Source organism: Chanodichthys erythropterus, chromosome 21 (genome assembly GCF_024489055.1).
Source record: "Chanodichthys erythropterus isolate Z2021 chromosome 21, ASM2448905v1, whole genome shotgun sequence".
NCBI lineage: Eukaryota > Metazoa > Chordata > Actinopteri > Cypriniformes > Xenocyprididae > Chanodichthys > Chanodichthys erythropterus.
In genome coordinates, this window is record NC_090241.1 from 5,910,392 (window position 1) to 5,931,368 (window position 20,977).

General features: G+C 37.5%; 1 protein-coding gene across 1 annotated transcript; it reads left to right on the forward strand.

Annotated features, from left to right (window-relative positions):
- Positions 1-111: 111 nt before the first annotated feature.
- Positions 112-16,899, forward strand: ercc3 (excision repair cross-complementation group 3). The gene is made up of 15 exons (XM_067373112.1): positions 112-255; positions 858-1,057; positions 1,244-1,480; positions 1,578-1,627; positions 3,530-3,665; positions 3,766-3,933; positions 5,780-5,984; positions 6,762-7,076; positions 7,560-7,744; positions 9,023-9,225; positions 10,783-10,879; positions 12,453-12,570; positions 12,794-12,912; positions 13,044-13,193; positions 14,801-16,899. Exons 1-15 carry the CDS (start codon positions 228-230, stop codon positions 14,936-14,938), a joined length of 2,349 nt encoding a protein of 782 aa, XP_067229213.1. The 5' UTR covers positions 112-227; the 3' UTR covers positions 14,939-16,899.
- Positions 16,900-20,977: the final 4,078 nt, after the last annotated feature.

Sequence of the window (20,977 nt, forward strand, 5' to 3'; positions counted from 1 at the left end):
TGATATTTAAATTGTAAGTTAGTTATTTGACCTGACACCGGCAGGTGGCGGTAGGTGTTCGGGGTTGGTTTACGTTTCTCCATCTTTTTTTTCAGTAGAAGAAGAGCGGGCTGGACATGGCCGCTAAAACAGTGGCGTCTCAATGAATCCTCTTGCTGTTTTATTATTAAAATGTGTTAAATCATCACTGAATTCACAATTAGGTAGTGTTTTATAGTGCTGACACCATGGGAAAGAAAGATAAGAGTGATCGAGGTAAGACAGGCGGAGACGCCAGTCTTTATAAATGCATGAATTTAATCAACACAGTTTGATGAACCAATACAAGATGTGTTTTTATTGATGTCTACCATACCATCTACCATAAGATAACCATCAGCTCATTTTTGTTCAAAAGTAATATATAAACAAATATTTAAATACATGACATTCAAGTGTCAAAAGACATTACGTTTTATTTGACCATAAATGCTGTACACTTGAACTGTATTTCAAAGGCAACAGAAGTAATTATGAAATGACATAAAAAGATCTACTTAAGTTGGTCAAAACACTCTTAAGTTAACTAATTGCATTTAATATAAAACTATAATGCATTTTCATATAATTATAGATATGCAATTAAGTAAATTATTTTAATTATTTCTGTAATAAATACTATTTTTAAAAGTATGATAAAGTGTACTTTTTCACAAAGTTTTCACAGTGTAGATATTGTTTCTAAATACTACCTTAAACTATTACTAAAGACATCTGTACCAGAAAGGTCATCACAGACAAGGTTTGAACTAAAATCAGATCTTCAGTAGCAGGATTGATCATCACCGATTGCTGAAGTGGTTGTTTGTTCACTTTAGATAAGAAGTCCAAGAAACGTTATTATGACGAGGAAGAGGAGGATGAAGAGTTGATAGGCAGTGAGTCTCAGGAGGCCATTCCAGCGGCTGCGGGGAAGCAGGTGGATGAATCCAGCATCAAACTGGATGAATATGGAGCCAAAGACTACAGACTTCAGATGCTTCTCAAGAACGACCATTCTTCACGACCCCTATGGGTGGTAAGACTAACTCTTCATCCCAGTGAGCATACTATCAACCCTATCCGCCCTAAATAGTATTGAATTCTACTATTGTCACATCAGGTTTGATAGTATGCACATTAAGATGCAGGCTAAAGATTCTTGATCAATTGGCCATTTACAACAGAAGCCCTAAACCATTATCTATGTGTCTGACTCTTGTAGGCTCCTGATGGTCACATCTTCCTTGAGGCTTTCTCTCCTGTATATAAATACGCTCAGGACTTCCTGGTGGCCATATCAGAGCCGGTGTGCAGACCCACACACGTGCACGAGTACAAGCTGACGGCATATTCTCTATACGCCGCCGTGAGCGTCGGCCTGCAGACCTCAGACATCATTGAGTACCTGCAGAAACTCAGCAAGACCTCTGTGCCTGATGGCATAGTGCAGTTTATTAAGGTGTGTGTGAGCTGCCAGTCAAGTCTGCCTGAATTTCAACAATTTTTGTATATTAAAGCCACTCATTTTCTTTCTCTCTCTTTCTGTTCTTCTGCAGTTGTGCACAGTGAGCTACGGTAAAGTCAAACTGGTCTTGAAACACAACAGGTCAGTTTGTTTTTTACACATTGTTCATTATTTAATTCTCACTGAAGTTAGTTATGAAAACTCTGTTGACTATATATTGAATATATAGTCTATTGAATGATTTAGCTGTCATTTCATTATTGGATAATGGGTGGCATTTTGAGCAGCAGGTAGTATTTAGATAAGAGGAAGTTGGATGTTGTAAACCATTTTTTGACCATAATCTCTTTGGATTTACTTGAACTTGAATGTGAAGTGTTAGTTTTGAATCTTGAGATTGGATGTACACTGCCATTCAAAAATTTGAAAATGCCCAAGAAAAGTGGGGTTTTGGACAATATTGGCATGAATCCTTTTTAATTTGTGATAATTTTGCACTGATAAGGGACAACACAAACTACTTTTATTACATAAACAGTTTATATGTAGAAAAAACGTAAATTTTCGATTCATCAAAATATCCACCATTAGCAGCTATCTGACCTAAACTGGGTTCTAATTGGTTCATTGTATTCTAAACTTAATTTGCAATCAATTGTTGAAGCTATTAAGATGTGCTGACCCAAAAATATTTTACAAACCTGGGCCAAGTTTAAACCAGTAACCAGGCATCTGGTCAATCTGACTTTGACATGTTTATATTGCCATTATTATGTGATCAAAATGAAAATTATTACTGCTGGTCTTTAATAATAATGTCAAGTTACTGTAATGTATTTGCAGCAAAAAAATTATAAGGATTTATGCTGATATCGTCCAAAACCACACTTTGCCAGGGGTGTTTCCAAACTTTTGGAGGGCCGTGTACTTGATTCTGAATCTTAATTGTGACTTGAATGGTGAAAGATAACCATTTATTGTGGACTATTGTTCAAAAGTTTAGGGTTGGTAAGATTTTTTAAAATCAAATTTTATACATTTTAAAGAAGACTTGTGTGCCGACCAAGGCTGCATTTGTTTAATTAAAAACAGTAATTTAGTAAAATATTATTACAATTTAAAATAACTATTTTCTATTTTTATATATCTTAAAATGCAATTTATTCCTGTTATGGCAAGGCTGAATTTTAGTCTTCAGTGTCATGATCTTCAGAAATCATTCTAATATGCTGATTTTGTGCTCATAAAACACATGAACACTTATCATTAATGTTGAAAACAGTTTCGCTGTTTAACATTTTTGTGGAAACCATAATTTTTTTCTCCAGGATTCTTTGATTCTTTGAAAGTTAAAAAAAGCAGCATTCATTTAAAATAGAAATGTTTGGTTACACTATGAATGTCATTACTGTCACTTTTGATCAATTTAATCCATGTTTGCTGAATAAAAGTCCTTGTCCTTGTAAACTAGACTGTGCAACAACCACAGGGCATTGATAGTGCAGATGAGTAAGTTAAGACATTGGGTCTCATTCACTAAAAATCACATGGATTATTCAGGTTTACACACACAACCTGAGAGCACGCACAGCAAGATCCTTGAGCAATGCCAAGTGTACCATCCTCAAAACGAGTTAAAACGCAATAAATACCTTTTATACAGACCCAGATTACAGATTTCTGATTAGCATATGCATATCTGCGTCTTATCTGCGAACCTCGTACTTTTTCTTTCTCTTTTACTGTGAGATATATACATACACATAAAATCTATATCTATGTAAATTTCACCTTAACATGTTTATAAGGCCACCAAGAGTATGTGATTTTTGCATACAAGTGGTTTCAGTTGTTTTTTTTTTGTTGTAAATTTAGATTAAATTTTAGAACAAAAGTTATTGATGAATCATGATTTGTGCATGAAATCTGCTGATGATTCATCAATAACTTTTGTTCGTACGCAGATTTCATGCACAAATTTGTGTGTATGCATGATTAGTGAATGAGAACCAATGTGTGCGTGTGTGTGTGTGTTGAGAACAGGTACTTTGTGGAAAGTGCATTCCCTGATGTCATTCAGAGGCTGTTACAAGACTCTGTGATTCGGGACTGTCGTCTTCGGTCTGCCGAGGGTGAGGAGACTGAGCTCATCACTGAGATCATCTCTAGCAAACCAGCAGTGAGTATGAATGCATACACAATCTCAGTTTTGCATACAGCACAAAAACAAGTAAAAAGCACATTTCTGGTTCCAAAACCTGTTGTGTCGTCCGGTCCAGATCTCAAAGTCTCAGCAGGACAATGGCGGTCCATCCACATCCCAGCCTGCAGAGGGGCAGAGCTCAGGAACTCAGGTGCCAGAGGACATCTTCAGTTACTACGAACAGATGGATAAAGAGGAGGAGGAGGAGGAAGAGACGCAAACAGTGTCATTTGAGATCCGTCAGGTGTGTGTCTGTGCTTGAATGAGATGTTACTTCATTGTGAACTTAGGGATCATTTACCTTGAAAGATCCTCCAAAGACTTTAGATTTACAAAGACAGTGCACTCATATTACCATGAATGGTATAAAATGCAACGCTCAACATGATGGAATAAGTCCCGCCTTCTCAATAAAAGAGCCAATCGCCAATGCAGGTTTTGACCATAGACTGTAAAAAAAGATGGACGACGTGACGCCGCTTCCTTCCATTGTATTGAACTGAAGCCAAAATGGGCTGATGAATGGGCGCTGACACGTTACGCAATACGTCAAAAAAAAAAGTTTGGAGCCTGGGCATGCGCAGAAGGAATCGTCAGTGGAGCCAGAGGCGGAGTCGCGATATCAAACTTCCGCCCAGACGACTGCGTCATCATTCATGTATTTTAAATAGACTATAAAAATGGTTCACAATTTAAAGTCTACCTATAAAATAATAGGCTATTCTGTTTCTAGAGCAATAATATTTTTGAAACAGCAAATTCAGTAGATAAAATCAATATAATATGCCACTAGAAACAACTCTAAATCGTCAGAAACGGTCCTGCCATTTTAAATCAAGTTCAACTAACGTTACAGGAGATCGATTGCTGTAATTAGAGTAAGCTATCATTAGTTTTGTCCTGCTAATTATTATTTTATACCCATAAAAATAATAAGTAACTGCCAGATAATGATCACCTGCTTTTTCCCGACATGGTTAACATTAGGTGTGTTATCTTAACTAATAACATTTATTAATTAGCTTATAACGCCCACATTTGATGTTACAGAAAAAAAGTTCAGTGATCCGTCAGATCCTGTAGGTCGATTAGTACAGTTTACTGCTGAACAACTCATTTTGTTGGTGTTAAATAACAAAGAAATCGAAAATTAACAGTTAGTTAATACATCTTCAATCTCCCCTCGAAGCTCCGACAGTCCTCAGACAAGCTGTCAATCAACTTCGAATCATGACGACACGCCCCGTTTTTATAGCATCAAATTGCTAGCTAAAATCTAAATCATCACAAAAACAAACAATTGAATATATATCAGTGTGATAACAACTACCTTAAATGACCAAAACCATCTTTCAGAAAGTTTTATTTGAAGCAGAATTTATTTTTAAGTTTTCACTGAAGTCTCATTCAACTGCATTGAGAGGGCGGGGTTTATGACCTGTACTGCATCCAGCCTCCAGGGGGCGATCAAAGAGCCCGTGGCTTCACTTTTCAGAACGTATGAGACACACCCGGTTTTGACATGATTTGAGCATTTAGAAACTACATTTATGAGGCAGTTGTTGTCAGATTTCATTGGTGATTTCAAATGTTAACAGCTTCTGAGAATTTTATGTTTCCCCATTCAAAGAGTTATATATATGTTTGAGAAGCATTTCAAAGATGGCCGCTAAGTGAAATGACTTGCCTTAAAGGGATAGTTCACCCAAAAATGGAAATTCTGTCATCATTTACTTGCCCTCATGTTGTTCCAAACCTGTATGAATTTCTTTCTTCTGCTAAACCCAAAAGAAGATATTTAGAAGAATGTCAGTAACCAAACAGTTGATGCTGAATAGTGACCAGCATCAAGTTTTTTAGAATGGTCTGATGGTCTGATAGGGTTTGTCCATCCCATCCCGTTTCGTATTTCACCATGAGAAATCTGGTTACCCTAACTATCCATTTAAATCAGGGATGTCCAAACTCCTGGAGGGCCACTGACCTGCAAAATTTAGCTCCAACTTGTGTTAGCTGTCTAAACTTTAGATTCAGGAGCATTCAATTAAGATTTCATGCACAATAATCCTGTTTCTGCTGGACCTTGTTAGGAAATGATTGAGGAGCTTCAGAAGCGCTGCATTCAATTGGAGTATCCCCTCCTGGCGGAATACGACTTCCGCAATGACACGGTGAACCCTGACATTAACATGGACCTGAAGCCCACCGCTGTACTGAGACCATATCAGGAAAAGAGTCTGAGGAAGATGTTTGGGAACGGCAGAGCTCGATCTGGAGTCATCGTCCTGCCTTGTGGTAAACTATCTTTGAACATCTGTACAGTGTTCAAATCATTTCTTCCCAGAAGCAGTTGATGCCTAGTCCTGTATTATAGCAGAGCTTGAATAGTATATCCACAGCTAACTAAACAGACTAGCCCCCAGTTTCACAAACAAGGCTTAAACCTAGTCCCAGACTAATATGCATGTTTGAGCTGTTTTAACTGAAAGTAACTTGCACTGATATATCTTAAAATATGTCACTGCCATTTTTGGCTCAAGATGCACATCAGTAATGTTTTTTTCTAAGGCACATTTTAAAAAGCTTCTTAAATGTCCTAATTGAACTAAAGCTTAATCCTGGCTTAATCTAAGCCCTATCTGTGAAACCCAGGCCTAGGTTTTGAAATATGTAATTCAATTGAATTCACACCGCTAATAACAGAACCGGCTTTACTGATGAGACACGCATGACATTCTCATGCGATTAATCGTGCAGCCCTAGTACCGGTAGTACTGGTACGTTTAACAACCCTATTTTCAACATTTTCTTTTTCTTATGCCATCAAGACAAGTCATTCTTGAAATTTTGACACAATCTCATCTATGTTAGCAAGCTTTTAATAACTGACAACCAGAAATTGCACCATAATGCCACCGAAAAGCATGTTTAAGTTTGCAAGACATAAAAATCCATGTACGTGATTTACTAGATCAGTTACCAGGGGTTGGAAGCTATTTGAATGGTATTATTGAGTTAAAATGAATTGAATCTACATTGAAGTCTTTCGTTATTCTATGTTCTTTCCCACAGGTGCTGGTAAGTCACTGGTGGGCGTCACTGCTGCCTGCACAGTGCGTAAGCGCTGCCTGGTGTTGGGGAACTCCTCTGTGTCAGTGGAACAGTGGAAGGCTCAGTTTAAGATGTGGTCCACCATTGATGACTCCCAGATTTGCCGTTTCACTTCAGATGCAAAGGACAAACCCATCGGGTGCTCAGTGGCCATCAGCACCTACTCTATGCTGGGCCACACCACCAAACGCTCATGGGAGGCTGAGAGGGTCATGGAGTGGATGAAAAGTCAGGAGTGGGGGCTCATTATACTGGATGAAGTGCACACAATCCCAGGTAGGATGTGTATGTGAGTGCAACTTGACAAAATGTCAAACAAGAAATCACATGTTCCATGCTAATATTTTTGGTCGCTTTGATTCTGTTATCCTCACTTCACACTAGTTAGCTCCACCCACAGTGAAATTTCAAGACCAAAGACAATCCATAATTCAGGCATCACTGCTATTGGTTAGATTTTTGAATGGAAAATATTTGAACGATTTAAGTCTTTCACCCAAAAACTCTTGTCATCATTTACTCACCCTCAAGTTGTTCCAAACCTGTATGAATTTCTTTCTTCTGCTGAACACAAAAGAAGATGTTTTGAAGAATATGGACACGAATGCATGTACATAGAGCACATCAAATAACGGAAGCACAAATTACGGTTAAGAACAAACCTCATTGGTTCAGGTATATTTGAACTGCTGCTATATTTGATGTGCTCCATGTATGTGAATAAGAGCCAAAATTAAACTATTTTTGCTTGTCTTGCAGCAAAGATGTTCCGTCGTGTTCTGACGATAGTCCAGGCTCATTGTAAACTGGGTCTCACTGCCACACTTGTGAGAGAGGACGATAAGATTGTCGATCTTAACTTCCTGATTGGGCCGAAGCTCTATGAGGCGAACTGGATGGAACTACAGAACAATGGTTACATTGCCAAAGTCCAGTGTGCTGAGGTGAGTTGGTGAAAAATATATGCATATTCACTGCGATACAGGGAATAAATCAAACATTTTTCCACATAATACAAAAAAGACAACAAAAAATCTTTTCTTGTGTACCGTATATATTTCGTAATGTGAACTGTTAGATTGATGTCAGGGGGGGTCAACAGGGTGAATGGACTTGTGAAACTTTGTATTTGGAGTCTTTGGAGGCTGGTGCACAAAGAAAATACAATACTGTTATTCAGTATTTCCTTGAATTTTTGATCTTACCAAAAAATGCCCAGCACACACTGTAGCCACATGAGCAGAAAACCACATGTACCCTTGCATTGTTTACTGTTCACTGTGCGCTGAATACAGTCTCAACAAAGAGGTTCTATAAAGAGTAAAACTTCCAATGCAAAACTATATATATATATATATATATATATATATATATATATATATATATATATATATATATATATATATATATATATAATATAATAAAGTGTAACCGAAGTCTCTTATGCTCAACCAAAGCTGCATTTATTTTATCAAAAAAACAGTAATATTCCAAAATATTATTACAAATTAAATCAAACTGTTTTCTATTTCAATATATTTAAAATGTAATTTGTTCCGGTGATGGCAGCTGAATTTTTAGCATCATTACTCCAGTCTTCAGTGTCACATGATCCTTCAGAAATCATTCTAATATGATAATTTGCTGCCCAAGAAACATTTCTTCTTATTATTATCAATGTTGAAAACAGTTGTGCTGCCTAATTTTTATTTGCAACTATTAAATGTATTTATTAAATAGAAACATTCTAAATGCCTTCATTGTCACTTTTGATCAATTTAATGCATCCTTGATGGATAAAAGTATGAATCTCTCTCTTTTTTTATTCTTACCACAAGCGTTTGAATGGTATAATTGTTTCCACAAAAATGTTTAGCAGCAAAAACTGTTTAAAAAAAAAAAAGATTAAATAAATGCAGACTTGGTGATCATAAGAGAAATTGTAATGTTTCCAAACTTTTCCCAGGTACTGTATACATTTAAAATGTTTAATTAAATAGAAACTTCACAGGTTATTGACAGTGAGAGTTTGTTGGATAAATCTTGTAAGGACCTAATCCATGTAGCTAATCCACTTTATTTAATTTGTGAATAATCCTATGGTTGTTGTATAGAAAATGTAAAAGGCTGTGTGTATTGTTCTCAAGTTTTTGAATGAGGTTTTCATGTGTGTGCTTTAAACCTACATTTCCTTTGAGTGTTCACAGTCCCTTTGTCCCTAGGTATGGTGTCCCATGTCTCCTGAGTTTTATCGTGAATATGTGGCCATAAAGACGAAGAAGAGAATTCTGCTCTACACCATGAATCCCAACAAGTTCCGTGCATGTCAGTTCCTGATCCGCTACCACGAGCGGAGAAACGACAAGATCATTGTATTTGCAGACAACGTCTTCGCTCTGAAAGAATACGCCATCCGTCTGAACAAGTAATGACTCATTCTTGCACATGGTTAGTTCACCCAAAAATGAAATTTATGTCATTAATTACTCACCCTTAAGTTGTTCCAAACCCGTAAGATTTTCATTCATCTTCAGAAGACAAATGCAGATACAGTATTTTTCATGAAATCTGAGAGATTTCTGTCCCTCCATAAGCATTGATCAGTGAATATAAACAGAAGCTCAGCCGAACCTGCTTGACGCACGAGAACAAACCTCTTGTGGAAGCTCAGACGTGCTGCGTAACACATGAGAATGAACCTCATTGGTTCTCACACATCAAGCTTGAGCTTCTCTTTACCATAACTGATGTTTGAGTTGATGAATGTTTATATGTGAATAAAAGCCTAACTTAAATCTGGTCATTGTATAAATTGATTAAGTCTGTTCAGAAAATTTGGACTAAAGCATTCAATTCATATGGATTCGTTTTACCATCTCTTGTTGAAGCGTCGCAGTGTCAATTGCATAACTGTCTATGGAGGGACAGAAAGCTCTCAGATTTCATCAAAAATATCTTAATTTGTGTTCCAAAGATGAAAGTCTTGCTGGTTTGGAATGACAAGAGGGTGAGTAATTAGTGATGGAATTTTTATTTTTGGATAAACTAACCCTTTTTAACCCTTTTTGAACTAACCCGTATTGCTAAATTAAATTTCTCTATAGAGAAAATGAATGGGATTTTTCTTTAGGGTCTTTTGAGAACTGTAGTAAAAAAAAAACTGTAGTAGTTTTTCCTTTCATTTGGTCTAATAGTACCAGAGTAATATCAACAAAGTCATTAACTTAAAAAGCCTGATAAGGAGCAGCTTTTACAAAAGAGCTCCTCATACTGCAAGAACTTAAATGATCCAAGAAATGTCTTAACCAGATTTCGAAAGGATTTTAAATGCGTGTTAAAGGCCATGATGCAAACCAGAAAAAAAGAGTAAGTGTGTTTGTGTCTGGGTGTTTTAGAAAGGAGCGTAAGTTCTATTGGACTGTCCGTTGCGCAACCTGTAATCAGCTTTACTTTACTGTTAATCACCTTTAACTTTGCCAAATGAATGGGCTTTTCCCGGAGAAGTGTAAAGTGTGTTCCTTCGAAGAAATTAAAAGGGTAATACACTAAATCTCTTACACTATTGAGAGGCTGTACAGGGATGCTGCAGGAAGGGAGCCTGAGGGTTTGTGAGGTGAAATTTGCAATGATTTTGTTTGTTTTAAATATGTAATCGTAGAGTTTTATATAGTATATAAATGAGTGTATATACAGTGTGATTCTGCTAGAAATGCTTTCAGTGAATGGTTCTCATTTTTTCTTAGTGTGAAGAACATTTAAAAAATCTGAAGAACCATTTTCCACTATAAAGCAGTGGAACCTTTTGCACAATGGAAAGGTTCCCTGAGTATTAAAGGTTCTTCATTAAACCAACCTTTATTTTTTTTAAGACTGTGTGAAGGGTCAAAGTGTCCTTCAAAGCAAAAAAGATGGTATGCATGCTTTTTGGAGGTATGTGTATATGCACACATTCGGTTAATTTTCTCTTACACTGCCTTTTCAGACCGTATATTTATGGACCCACATCTCAAGGAGAACGTATGCAGATCCTTCAGAACTTTAAACACAATCCTAAAATCAATACCATCTTCATCTCCAAGGTAAACCGCTTTTCTCTGTCCACTTCCCTGTGAAACTGTGAAATAGTATTTTTCATTTATAGGGGTGGTTCATTATAATTTCACTTTTTTAATTTTACAACTTTACATCTATGTCGCTTTGTTGCTGGGGTAATCCTGTGTTTGCGTCGTAGCACATGACGTGCTAATTGGTGGGCGGGGCTAAAGAAGCTATGATGTAGAAGTAGGCATTGCATTGCATTACGATGTAATAATGTGACAAAATCCGAAAAGAGTCGTTTTCTGAGCTTGATTTTTGGACTAACAATGAAGTTTTGAGTTCTGAAACTTAGAGGATATTTTTAACAGTAAAATGACTTCTTGCGTATATGTCAAAAGTAATATTTTTTTCATTTTTGAGGTGTTATTCTTAGCCTCTTTTACACGAGTAAAAAAAAAAAAAAAAAGTCTGCAACTGATGTAAATCAGTAATGTTTTTCAATTTAAATGGAATTTAATAAAATATCAACAGCCCTTTTACACAGTCAGAAGTTGCAGTGTTGCTGTAAATGAGTTCAGCAGAGGTGACCGGCACACTGATGTGACCCTTTAATTCCTTTCAGAATTTGACGCTCCACCCATTTTACAAGACAAACACATGCAGTTTAGGTGCTTTAGAAACACTAATAACATTCTTGTGTCTAAGATCTTTTTTCAAGACCTGACAAATCTCTCAGTAACTGGACAAGCTCTTTTTTTTAATCATAATCTACTTTATTTGCTAAATCAGCCAACTAAACAACTCTCTCTGTTTATGTCCAAAACATCATAAATCTAAATGTCTTTAAAGGGTTAGTTCACCCAAAAATGAAAATTCTGTCATTAATTACTCACCCTCATGCCGTTCCACACCAGTAAGACCTTTGTTAATCTTCGGAACACAAATTAAGATATTTTAGTTGAAATCCGATGGCTCCGTGAGGCCTCCATAGGAAACAATGTCATTTCCTCTCTCAAGATCCATAAAGGTACTAAAAACATATTTAAATCGGTTCATGTGAGTACAGTGGTTCAATATTAATATTATAAAGCGACGAGAATATTTTTGGAGTGCCAAACCTAACAAAATAATGACTTATTTAGTGATGGCCGATTTCAAAACAATGCTTCAGGACTCACGGAGACATCGGATTTCAACTAAGATATCTTAATTTGTGTTCCGAAGATTAACGAAGGTCTTACGGGTGTGGAACGGCATGAGGGTGAGTAATAAATGACAGAATTTTCATTTTTGGGTGTACTAACCCTTTAAACTTTTATTTCATTGCTGAATGTTGTCTAGATGAAACCCTTGTGTCATGGTGAAGTAAAGCTTGGGGTAATTTTCATTTGAAAGTGAACTAATCCTTTTAATGCAAATGATTGGAAATGATTTAGTGGGAAAGTGATGCACGTGTGCTGATATGATTGTCCTCAAAAGTCAGGCTATTCAAATAAGATAAGAGTATCTGCATAGGAAAGGGCTGTAGGCAGGGTGTAAAAAGAGGGTATGTAAGAATGTGTTCTGTGTGAATGGCCCTTCAATCTGTCTTCTCTTGTTCTCTTCTGCTGTCAGGTAGGAGATACTTCATTTGACCTGCCAGAGGCAAACGTGCTCATTCAGATCTCCTCTCATGGCGGTTCTCGTCGACAGGAAGCTCAAAGACTGGGCAGAGTGCTGCGAGCCAAGAAAGGTAGCATGCCATGAGAAGTCAACACTTCGATAATCATTATGGGATATCTGGATAGACCATTTAGACTGTCAAGTTAGATGTTGTATATTATAATACATGCTTTCTGAGATCTTTTAGAATTTAGGAATGAAGGAATTTTTAGATAAATTATATTTAACCAGTTGTACCACAAAATTTCAAACTAAAGCTGTATATTAAACTACTTTTTTTTTTTTTTTAACAGGTATGGTTGCGGAGGAATACAACGCTTACTTCTACTCGCTCGTCTCCCAGGACACACAGGAAATGGCTTATTCCACCAAGAGACAGCGCTTCCTGGTGGACCAGGGATACAGTTTCAAGGTTTCAAGGCTATACGTGAACTGCAAACACCTCAATTTGATTATTCTGATTGGAGATGATGGTAGCCAAACTGGATGTTAAATTGGGTCTTGGTCTGTCACACTCAAGTATCATTCTTTATCTCTTTTTAGGTGATCACAAAGTTGGCCGGGATGGAGGAGGAAGACTTGATGTTTTCCTCTCGTGATGAACAGCAGCAGCTCTTGCAGAAGGTTCTGGCAGCATCAGATTTGGATGCAGAAGAGGAAGTGGTGATAGGAGAAATGGGAGGGAAGCCGCAGGTATCTCCACTCAGTTTTTTCCTTTCTCCTGCCTCATTCGTTTGCTCAGTTTGTGTCGCTGTTTTGAGACAGGAACAGCTTGAATTCTTGGCTCTGCTGATCTTGATCATTAACCTCAGAAATGATCTTGCTTCTGTGGAGCATAAATGGAACTATTTCACATTATATCCATGCTGCTTTTTCAATGCAATGGAAGTGAATGGTGATTGAGACTGTCAAGCTCCAAGAATTTCCTCAAATATTCATTTTTTTATTTTATTTTATTTCCGTTTCATAGTTTTTGAGTCTCACAAGTTTGACTACAAAAGTTCAAATGCAAATTGAGAACTACAATATATATTTCCTTGCATTAGTCCTGCTCATTTGCAGGGTCTGCTTCATCGGAATTACCCTCATTGACATTGGATTTGGCACAGGTTTTACACTGGTTGCCCTTCCTGACGCAACCCAGCACTGAGTGTGCTGCGACACACTCACACACTCCTACAGGCAATTTGGCATATCCAATCCACCTAACCTGCATGCCTCTGCACTGTGTGGTGAAAAGAACATGTAAACTCAGAACAGAAAGCCCTCCTGGCTCAACTGGGGCTCAAACCGGCATTCTTCTTGCTGTGAGGCGACAGCGCCACCCAATGAGCCACCGTGCGGCCGAATTGAGAACTACAAAGAGGGCAAACATTTTCAATGCCTAGCCATTTAAAGGATTAGTTCACTTTCAAATGAAAATTACCCTACGCTTTACTCACCCTCAAGCCATCCTAGGTGTATATGACTTTCTTCTTTCTGAAGAACACAATCGGCGATATTTTAATAAATATCCTGATGCATCCAAGCTTTGTAATGGCAGAAGCTCAAGAAAGTCCATCCATTCAAAGCAAAACGTACTCCACACGGCTCTGGGTGAGCGATAAAGGCCTTCTGAAGCGAAACGATGCGTTTGTGTAAGAAAAATATCCATCGTTAGCAAGTTATAAAGTAAAATATCTAGCTTCCACCAGACCGCCTTCCGTATTCAACGTTGCGTCAGTTAAGCTTTTTCGTAAGTTGAATACAGAAAGATGTAGGACGTAGTGTAAGCTTTTTGAACTGTAAGAGGCATTGCACTTTCTTCTCAAGTTAAATATGGAAGGCAGTCTGGCGAAAACTAGACTTGTTAAATATGGACATTTTTCATACAGTGAACTTGGGTCGCCTGAAGCGCAATGACACTACATATCGGCGTGGCTACCCACAAGGCTATCGGCGCCGACACTTTAATGTAATTTTATGCGCTTTTTGGACAGCCTCAGTCACCATTCACTGTCATATATTCTGTATAGATAACAACTTTCTTCCAAATTGTTCCTTTTTGTCCTACGGAAGAGAGAAATTTAGAAGCTTTGGAATGACATAAGAGTGAGCAAATTAAATGTTTAGGTCAACTGAGAACAGACCGACCACTTTTCGCTCTTTGTCTGCTTTGCTCTGCTTCTGGTTTATAGCATTGACGTACATTAAAGCATCATAAGGATTGTTTTAATCTGTAAATGCGTTAAGAAATTTATGTTAACCTGCTTAACATGTACAAGTGAAGATTATTGTAAATATTGACCTGTTTTCTGTAGTTTTCTCGCCGTATGGGAACTATGAGCTCCATGTCTGGTGCAGACGATACAGTCTACATGGAATACCAGATGTCCCGCAGTAGCAAGGGTTCGGCCGGCAAGAATATCCATCCTCTATTTAAACGCTTCCGCAAGTGAATGTGTTCATGGACCGACTGAAGCACTGACAGCATCTGGAGGCACCAGGACCAAATAACAGACTTCCAGTGGCAGGACTGCCAACATAATCATAAAAAAACACTTTATGGCTGTTTGTCTGAGACAGAGCCATTTAAAGACTGTGAGGAAGAAAAAAAACTGCTATAGTTTCAGAAAGATTCAAGTATCTAATATATATAGTATTACAAACAGGATGTTTGTAATTAATACAATGATTTGTTTGAATTTTGTTATGAGAAATTGAATTGCAAAGAAAGAAGAATTTTGTACAGTATGTAAAAGCCAAAACAGAACCTGTTGTTGAAATGTACTGGTCAACTTTTATCAATAAAACATACTTTGGTAGCACTAATAAGATTTTATGTATTTACGTTAGTGCATTAGGTAACTTCAATATTTACAGCATGTATTAATCTTAGTTCATTTTCATTTATTAATATAGTTTTTTATATTGTTCATAAAGCATTAATTAACATTAATGTATACATTGAGACAGGAAAAATTGATGGTGGTGTACATATTTCTTTAAATCAATATTCTGGAATCAATTACTCCACATATTTTGCAGGTTTTTGTCCATATAAACTTATGCATCTTATGCATCAGTTACATTTACTCCATTACAACAGCCAATGACAGCCTACTTTTTTTAGAATAAGAATAGTTTACTAAAAATTAAATGTCATAATTTTCCTACTTTCATTGCCATTCCAAACCTGTATGACTTGCTTTAGTAGATCACAAAAGGAGAAGTCCTGAAGAATGTTCATGCTTTTCCTGACTATCCTGAAAGTGGATGGGGAGCAGGGGCTTTCAAGTTCCAGAAATCATACCATATCTGCCTCAAAGCATCATACAGTCCATACAAGTCATGTACTGTATTCCAAGTCTTATGAAGCCTTATGAGGCTTAAGGATCAGAGTGAAAATGAAGATGTTTATTCACTTTCAAACTCAATTTAAAATCCAGCTTGACAGCCATGGTCTACATTTGGACATTCTGCCTTGCATAATACTCCTTTATACTTCTATATTCCGTGGAAGCAATGCATTCATGCTTTGAAAAATGAGAGTGAGTAAATGATGGCAGAATGTTAAAACTATCCCTTTCAGACAGATTTTGAACTATAGTAATTATAATAACCGTCGATGTAGATGGATGATTATTATAATGAAAAATCCATTTGAATGTCCGCAGCGATCTTGTCCTTTTTAACATTTAATGGGTTTTCCCGTGCCCTGCTGACACTGACAGAGCTAGTCAAAGCATTTGTCATTTGCCTCTTGTTTCATGTTCACAACCAGTTTCAGTATAAAAGTCTTTGCGACTGAATGACTCGCTCATAAAGACAATCTTTGCCGCCATCTACTGGCGTAATAAATGTAATTTCTGTTGCTGTTCATGGTCAGGGACTATTTTTTCCAGCGGAAGGAAGGCTTTTAATAATTTTACTTCATGAAAGTTGTATTGATACATATTTTTTGGCTTTAATATTTGTATTGTGTGGTAACCGTTTTATAAAAGCAATAAGCCCTGTGAAGCCGTGGTTTACAGTGAATTTATAACAGTGTTGTGGAAATTTAAATTTTTCATATGCTTTTTACCTGTATTCTTGTGAAATATGATGCTTATGGAACATGATATGATGTTGGCTTCATTGGTAATGTTTAACATAGGGTTAACATAGATGTTGGAAATAGAAAGAGCAAGATATGGTATGGGGAAATGCAAGATGTATGTTAAAAACATGTCTGTGCTAACAATGTGTGGAAAGTTACAGCCACTAAGAGATGTTCCTAATATGGCAAAAGGACAGAGGCTTCAGCCTTGGAGGTTAGAGATATAAAAGTGAGGGGAAGCTTTCGTTCTTGGTCTTACACTCTGCAGCTACTTGTGTTTCTGTATGACCTGTCTGACCTTTCTTGCAAGAAATAAAAGCTTTAAAGACAATTTGACGTGTTTGTCTCTTATGCAGTAGAGTTGGAGTTGATTTTTTTTGCCACAACAATTTGGTGTCAGAAAATGGGATTCCATGGATGTGCCTTTTGGACCCGAGAGCGGACGGTGACTGATCATCCTGGACTTAATAGTAGTCTCAGCCCTACCCCGAATAGATTAAGGGATGAGGGGCCGACCGCCAGGGTCCAGAAGGGGACACCACTGGAATCAGAAAACAAACCCAGGTGGCTACACGACTCTCTGGTAAGAGATTAATTTAAATTTTATGGGGAATTAAGAGTAAGTGTGATTTGGTAAAATCTGGAAGATTAGGAAACAGGAAAAATTGAAAAATTTAATTTAATTAAATTTAATTTAAATATGAGTTTATGTGGGTAAAATAAGTTTTTGAATAGAAAAAGTTTTATGAATTTATGATTTGGTAAATAAGTAATTAGGAACCGGGACGAACCATTTTGGTGGCTGTGGCAAGGCTATGTGGTCGCGGTCCGGAGGGTTTTGTGGGATTGAGATCGACTGCAGTAGTCGGTAACAGTCAGTAACAGTAAACATTTGAATTGTGGTGTACAGAGAGGCAGTCTGTGGAAGCTGGGGGGCAGTAAGAGCGTTTTCCACGGTGGAAGATGTGCAATCGGCGATACCCGTTACCGATTTTGGGGTAATAAATCTAGGCTGGGTCATACTGGAACAAAATTTATTTGGGATAGGGCCCAATTAAATTTGTGATAGCAGTGACAGTCTAAGCACTTGAGTCCGCAGAAGCATATTGTACGAGGCTGTTTAACACAATTGAAATAATCAGTAACAGGAACAGTGAATTGGGAAAGAAAATTTGAATTGTGGTGTGCAGGGGCAGTCTGTGGACGCTGGGAGGTCTGCCGAAGCAGATTGTACGAGGCTGCATAACACAATTTAAATAACCAAAACCAAGACGTCCCCAAAACTGATCGTGAGTGCAGTAACAGCGTTTGTCTAAGCGCTTAAGTCTACAAGTAGCCCGTGCGGCCTTGGGTCAAAAATGTCGTGGAGCAATTGCTCAAGCTCGTCCGGTTGGGGCAGTCAATCGGATATGGTGGAGACGTCTGCAGATTATTAGGTCTGCGCCGAAGAGTTAAAATCCACAGGAGCCGGGAGAGTCAAAATGGGGAATCCCAGAGCAAGCTTGCAAAAAGTGAAGTGATAGGGGGTGTTGTAAAATACGGTGTACCAGTGTTTTAGCAAATGAGAAAATTGTATGGCCAAAGATGCATGTAAGATATAGAAAAGTTAGTTAAGTATTGTGATTTCCCAGAAGAGGGAACGTTGAGTGGTCATAAGACTTAAGGTCGTAAGGGAATGAGTTGAAGAGAACTGCGATTTGGGGATGTTGTGTTTGTGTGAGAGCAATGTGTGTGTGAAATGTAAGCAGAATAGAGATTGTAGGCTAGAGGAAGCAGACAGAAGAAGAAAGAATTGGCATGTAGGGAAGGAGGATAGAATGTAACTTACAAAAAAGTTTTGTTTATGCATCCATTAAATGGATGCATGACATTAGATGTCTAGAGAACGACATTTTATATAAGAATGGTTGAAGGAGAAAGCAGCTGTAAGGCTGTCAGTCCAAACAAGTAGTAGAAATATGATTAAAATAATATTGTGGTTCTGCAAAACAGTAGAAACCATACTGATAATATGCTTTGCATCTGCAGACTAACTATTTGATAGTGAGATAAGTGGCAATGATGAAGGGAAATATAGCAGGAAAGGAAAAAATTAATTTTATGAAAGTGAAAATGAAAATTCTAAAAGAATGTTTCACTTTGGGGAAAAGGTTGAACAGTCTCAAGTATGTTTTTATGTGATTAGCGCATCGCTATCACAATGTAAAATGACTAAAATGATTTTGGACCTTTAATGTCTAAATGTTTGGGTTTTGATGGTCAAAAGTTAAATGGCAGAAAAATGAGACTGCCAGTTGTAACAAAGTCTCGACCTGACTGGAAATTTGTAACCTCTAATTTCCATGATGTGTGAGTAAAAGACAAATATAAACAGTTGTTTATTTGGAAATTAATTTCATTTCTGGCAAAGTCTTAAGCTAGACCAGAGTCAAAAGACAGTAGATAAAGTTTGATGTTAAAAGTTATAAAAGGCAGAGTACCAGTCCTGAAATCCTCAGCCTCTCTCTCATTCAAAGTCAGCTAAATGCTGCTATCTGAGCTTGTGTCATAAGAGATAACAAGCTATTTATAGTGAGCACAGTGTCTCAGTTGAAAATCATGGATACAGAGATGTTAAAAGAAATGATTGCCATGAAGAGGGAAATTTACTTTTAAATTTGTTAAAGGAAAACTCAATGAGTGTAAAGAGGTATTTAAATTAGTAATATAGACCTTGAAGGACAGAAGTAACTATTTTGATGAATTTCTTCTATGACCAGTAACTTTTTTGTCTGATCTTTGTCACCACCATGTGCAGGGCCGATGGCTCCAGGTACAGATGTGGCGGAACACTACACTGAATGGACAGTCGTGAGAATTAAATTCACAGAGTATATTCTCAGCACTGATATGTTGCTGCTGAGAGAATGCACAGTCTAATGATTTTAGTGATTAAATAGTGCTGTTATTAACCTGTCTCCATGTTTCAACACTATTAGGCAGTCCAATGGCTCTGGTGGCTCTTTAATGCAACTTCCCTAAGCTCCAGAAAACACCTGATTTTGTTGAAGAAAACTGTCAAAGATCTGGAATGGGAAAGAGCGGGTACCAGTGTGCACAAGGTTATTTCTCAATGACTGGTAAGATCCTCGAGGACAACCTAAGGCAGGGGGTTGCCGCCGCCACTGGGCATCTACCCTGATGGGAGGTGTTTATGTGAGATGGGTATGAGAGTTGAGCAGGATGTCTGTGAGGCCAACAGCATCATGGAGGGGGATGACCTGTGAGAAGGACAGCAGTCTGACCCAAAAATGCTCCTCTATACCACTCACCAGAAACCGCGTTCCTGAGAGGGCTTGTTTTTCATTGTGACAAGCAACTATGCCAGGGGACAAGACCCTGAGGAAAAAGAGTATTGATATAGAGCTGATGGGAATGAGCTTTCAAGAGCCGACTGAGAACATGAGGTGATTGTCCGTAAGTTCTGGGGAGACCAGAGTAAAATTTAGTAACATGATGTTGGTTGCCCTATTGGCAAGAATTGCATAGAAGTTTAAGATTCAGCAGGATGATGAATCCCTGAATTCATGAGGCTGTGTGATTTTTGAACTAATGTGTCTCTATCATAGTTGTTACTCCTGCAGGTCATTAGACATGGCAGAGGATAATTCCAAGGCAATGGTGGTGTTAAAGATGAAGACTGATTTTGCAAATTCAAGAGAAAGTTAAGTGCATTCAGCTTTTAAATCTAAAGATACCCTCAAAAATGGCAACTGGCATAACATATTTTAGGTGGTGGTAATGTTTTCTTTATTTGAAAGTTAAAACATTTACATTTGACCAAGGGTTATGTATAGTAATTTGATATTAAATTCAGTTTAAGTTACAGTCTTAAGAGGCTGCTGAATTGATTATTTGCAGAAAGAGAGAGAGAGACGGCTGGGGTTGAGGCAAGGATACTCTGTCTGTCTGTTATCAGTCTGCTGTTTAAACAAAACAAAGCAATGAGACTAGAACCAAAACAACCTAGCTGACTTTTGTGAAAAAGAATTATAGTGAACAGATATGCTTTGAGACTGAATAAAAGATCATGTAAGAAACTAAGTAAAGATCTACAGAACAAATGGGAAGTTTAAAGATATGCTTTTAGGATTAACACCAAAGGCAAGTGCAGTTTATAGTCATGTGTGTCTAGTGTGAGTTAGTGTGAGAGTAACTGGACTTTATGTTTTGTATGTGTTAAGTTGGGGAAAATCCATACAGAGTGTATATGTCATTAACTACTGTCAATGAGTGTTTTATCGTTACAGATGGGTTAAGTGAAACGAGAAATTTGGAGAAGCAGATATTTTGATTGAATCTGATGAAAAGACGATCCAGAACATGGGACGAGCTTTAAGTGGATTGTTTATCCAGCTTT

Bases quoted from the DNA above. Each gene is read 5' to 3' on its own strand.
- ercc3 (XM_067373112.1), top strand. From the start codon at position 228: ATGGGAAAGAAAGATAAGAGTGATCGAG. The intron at 7,077-7,559 runs GTAGGATGTGTA...CTTGTCTTGCAG, and splicing joins TGAAGTGCACACAATCCCAG to CAAAGATGTTCCGTCGTGTT. The intron at 7,745-9,022 runs GTGAGTTGGTGA...CTTTGTCCCTAG, and splicing joins CCAAAGTCCAGTGTGCTGAG to GTATGGTGTCCCATGTCTCC.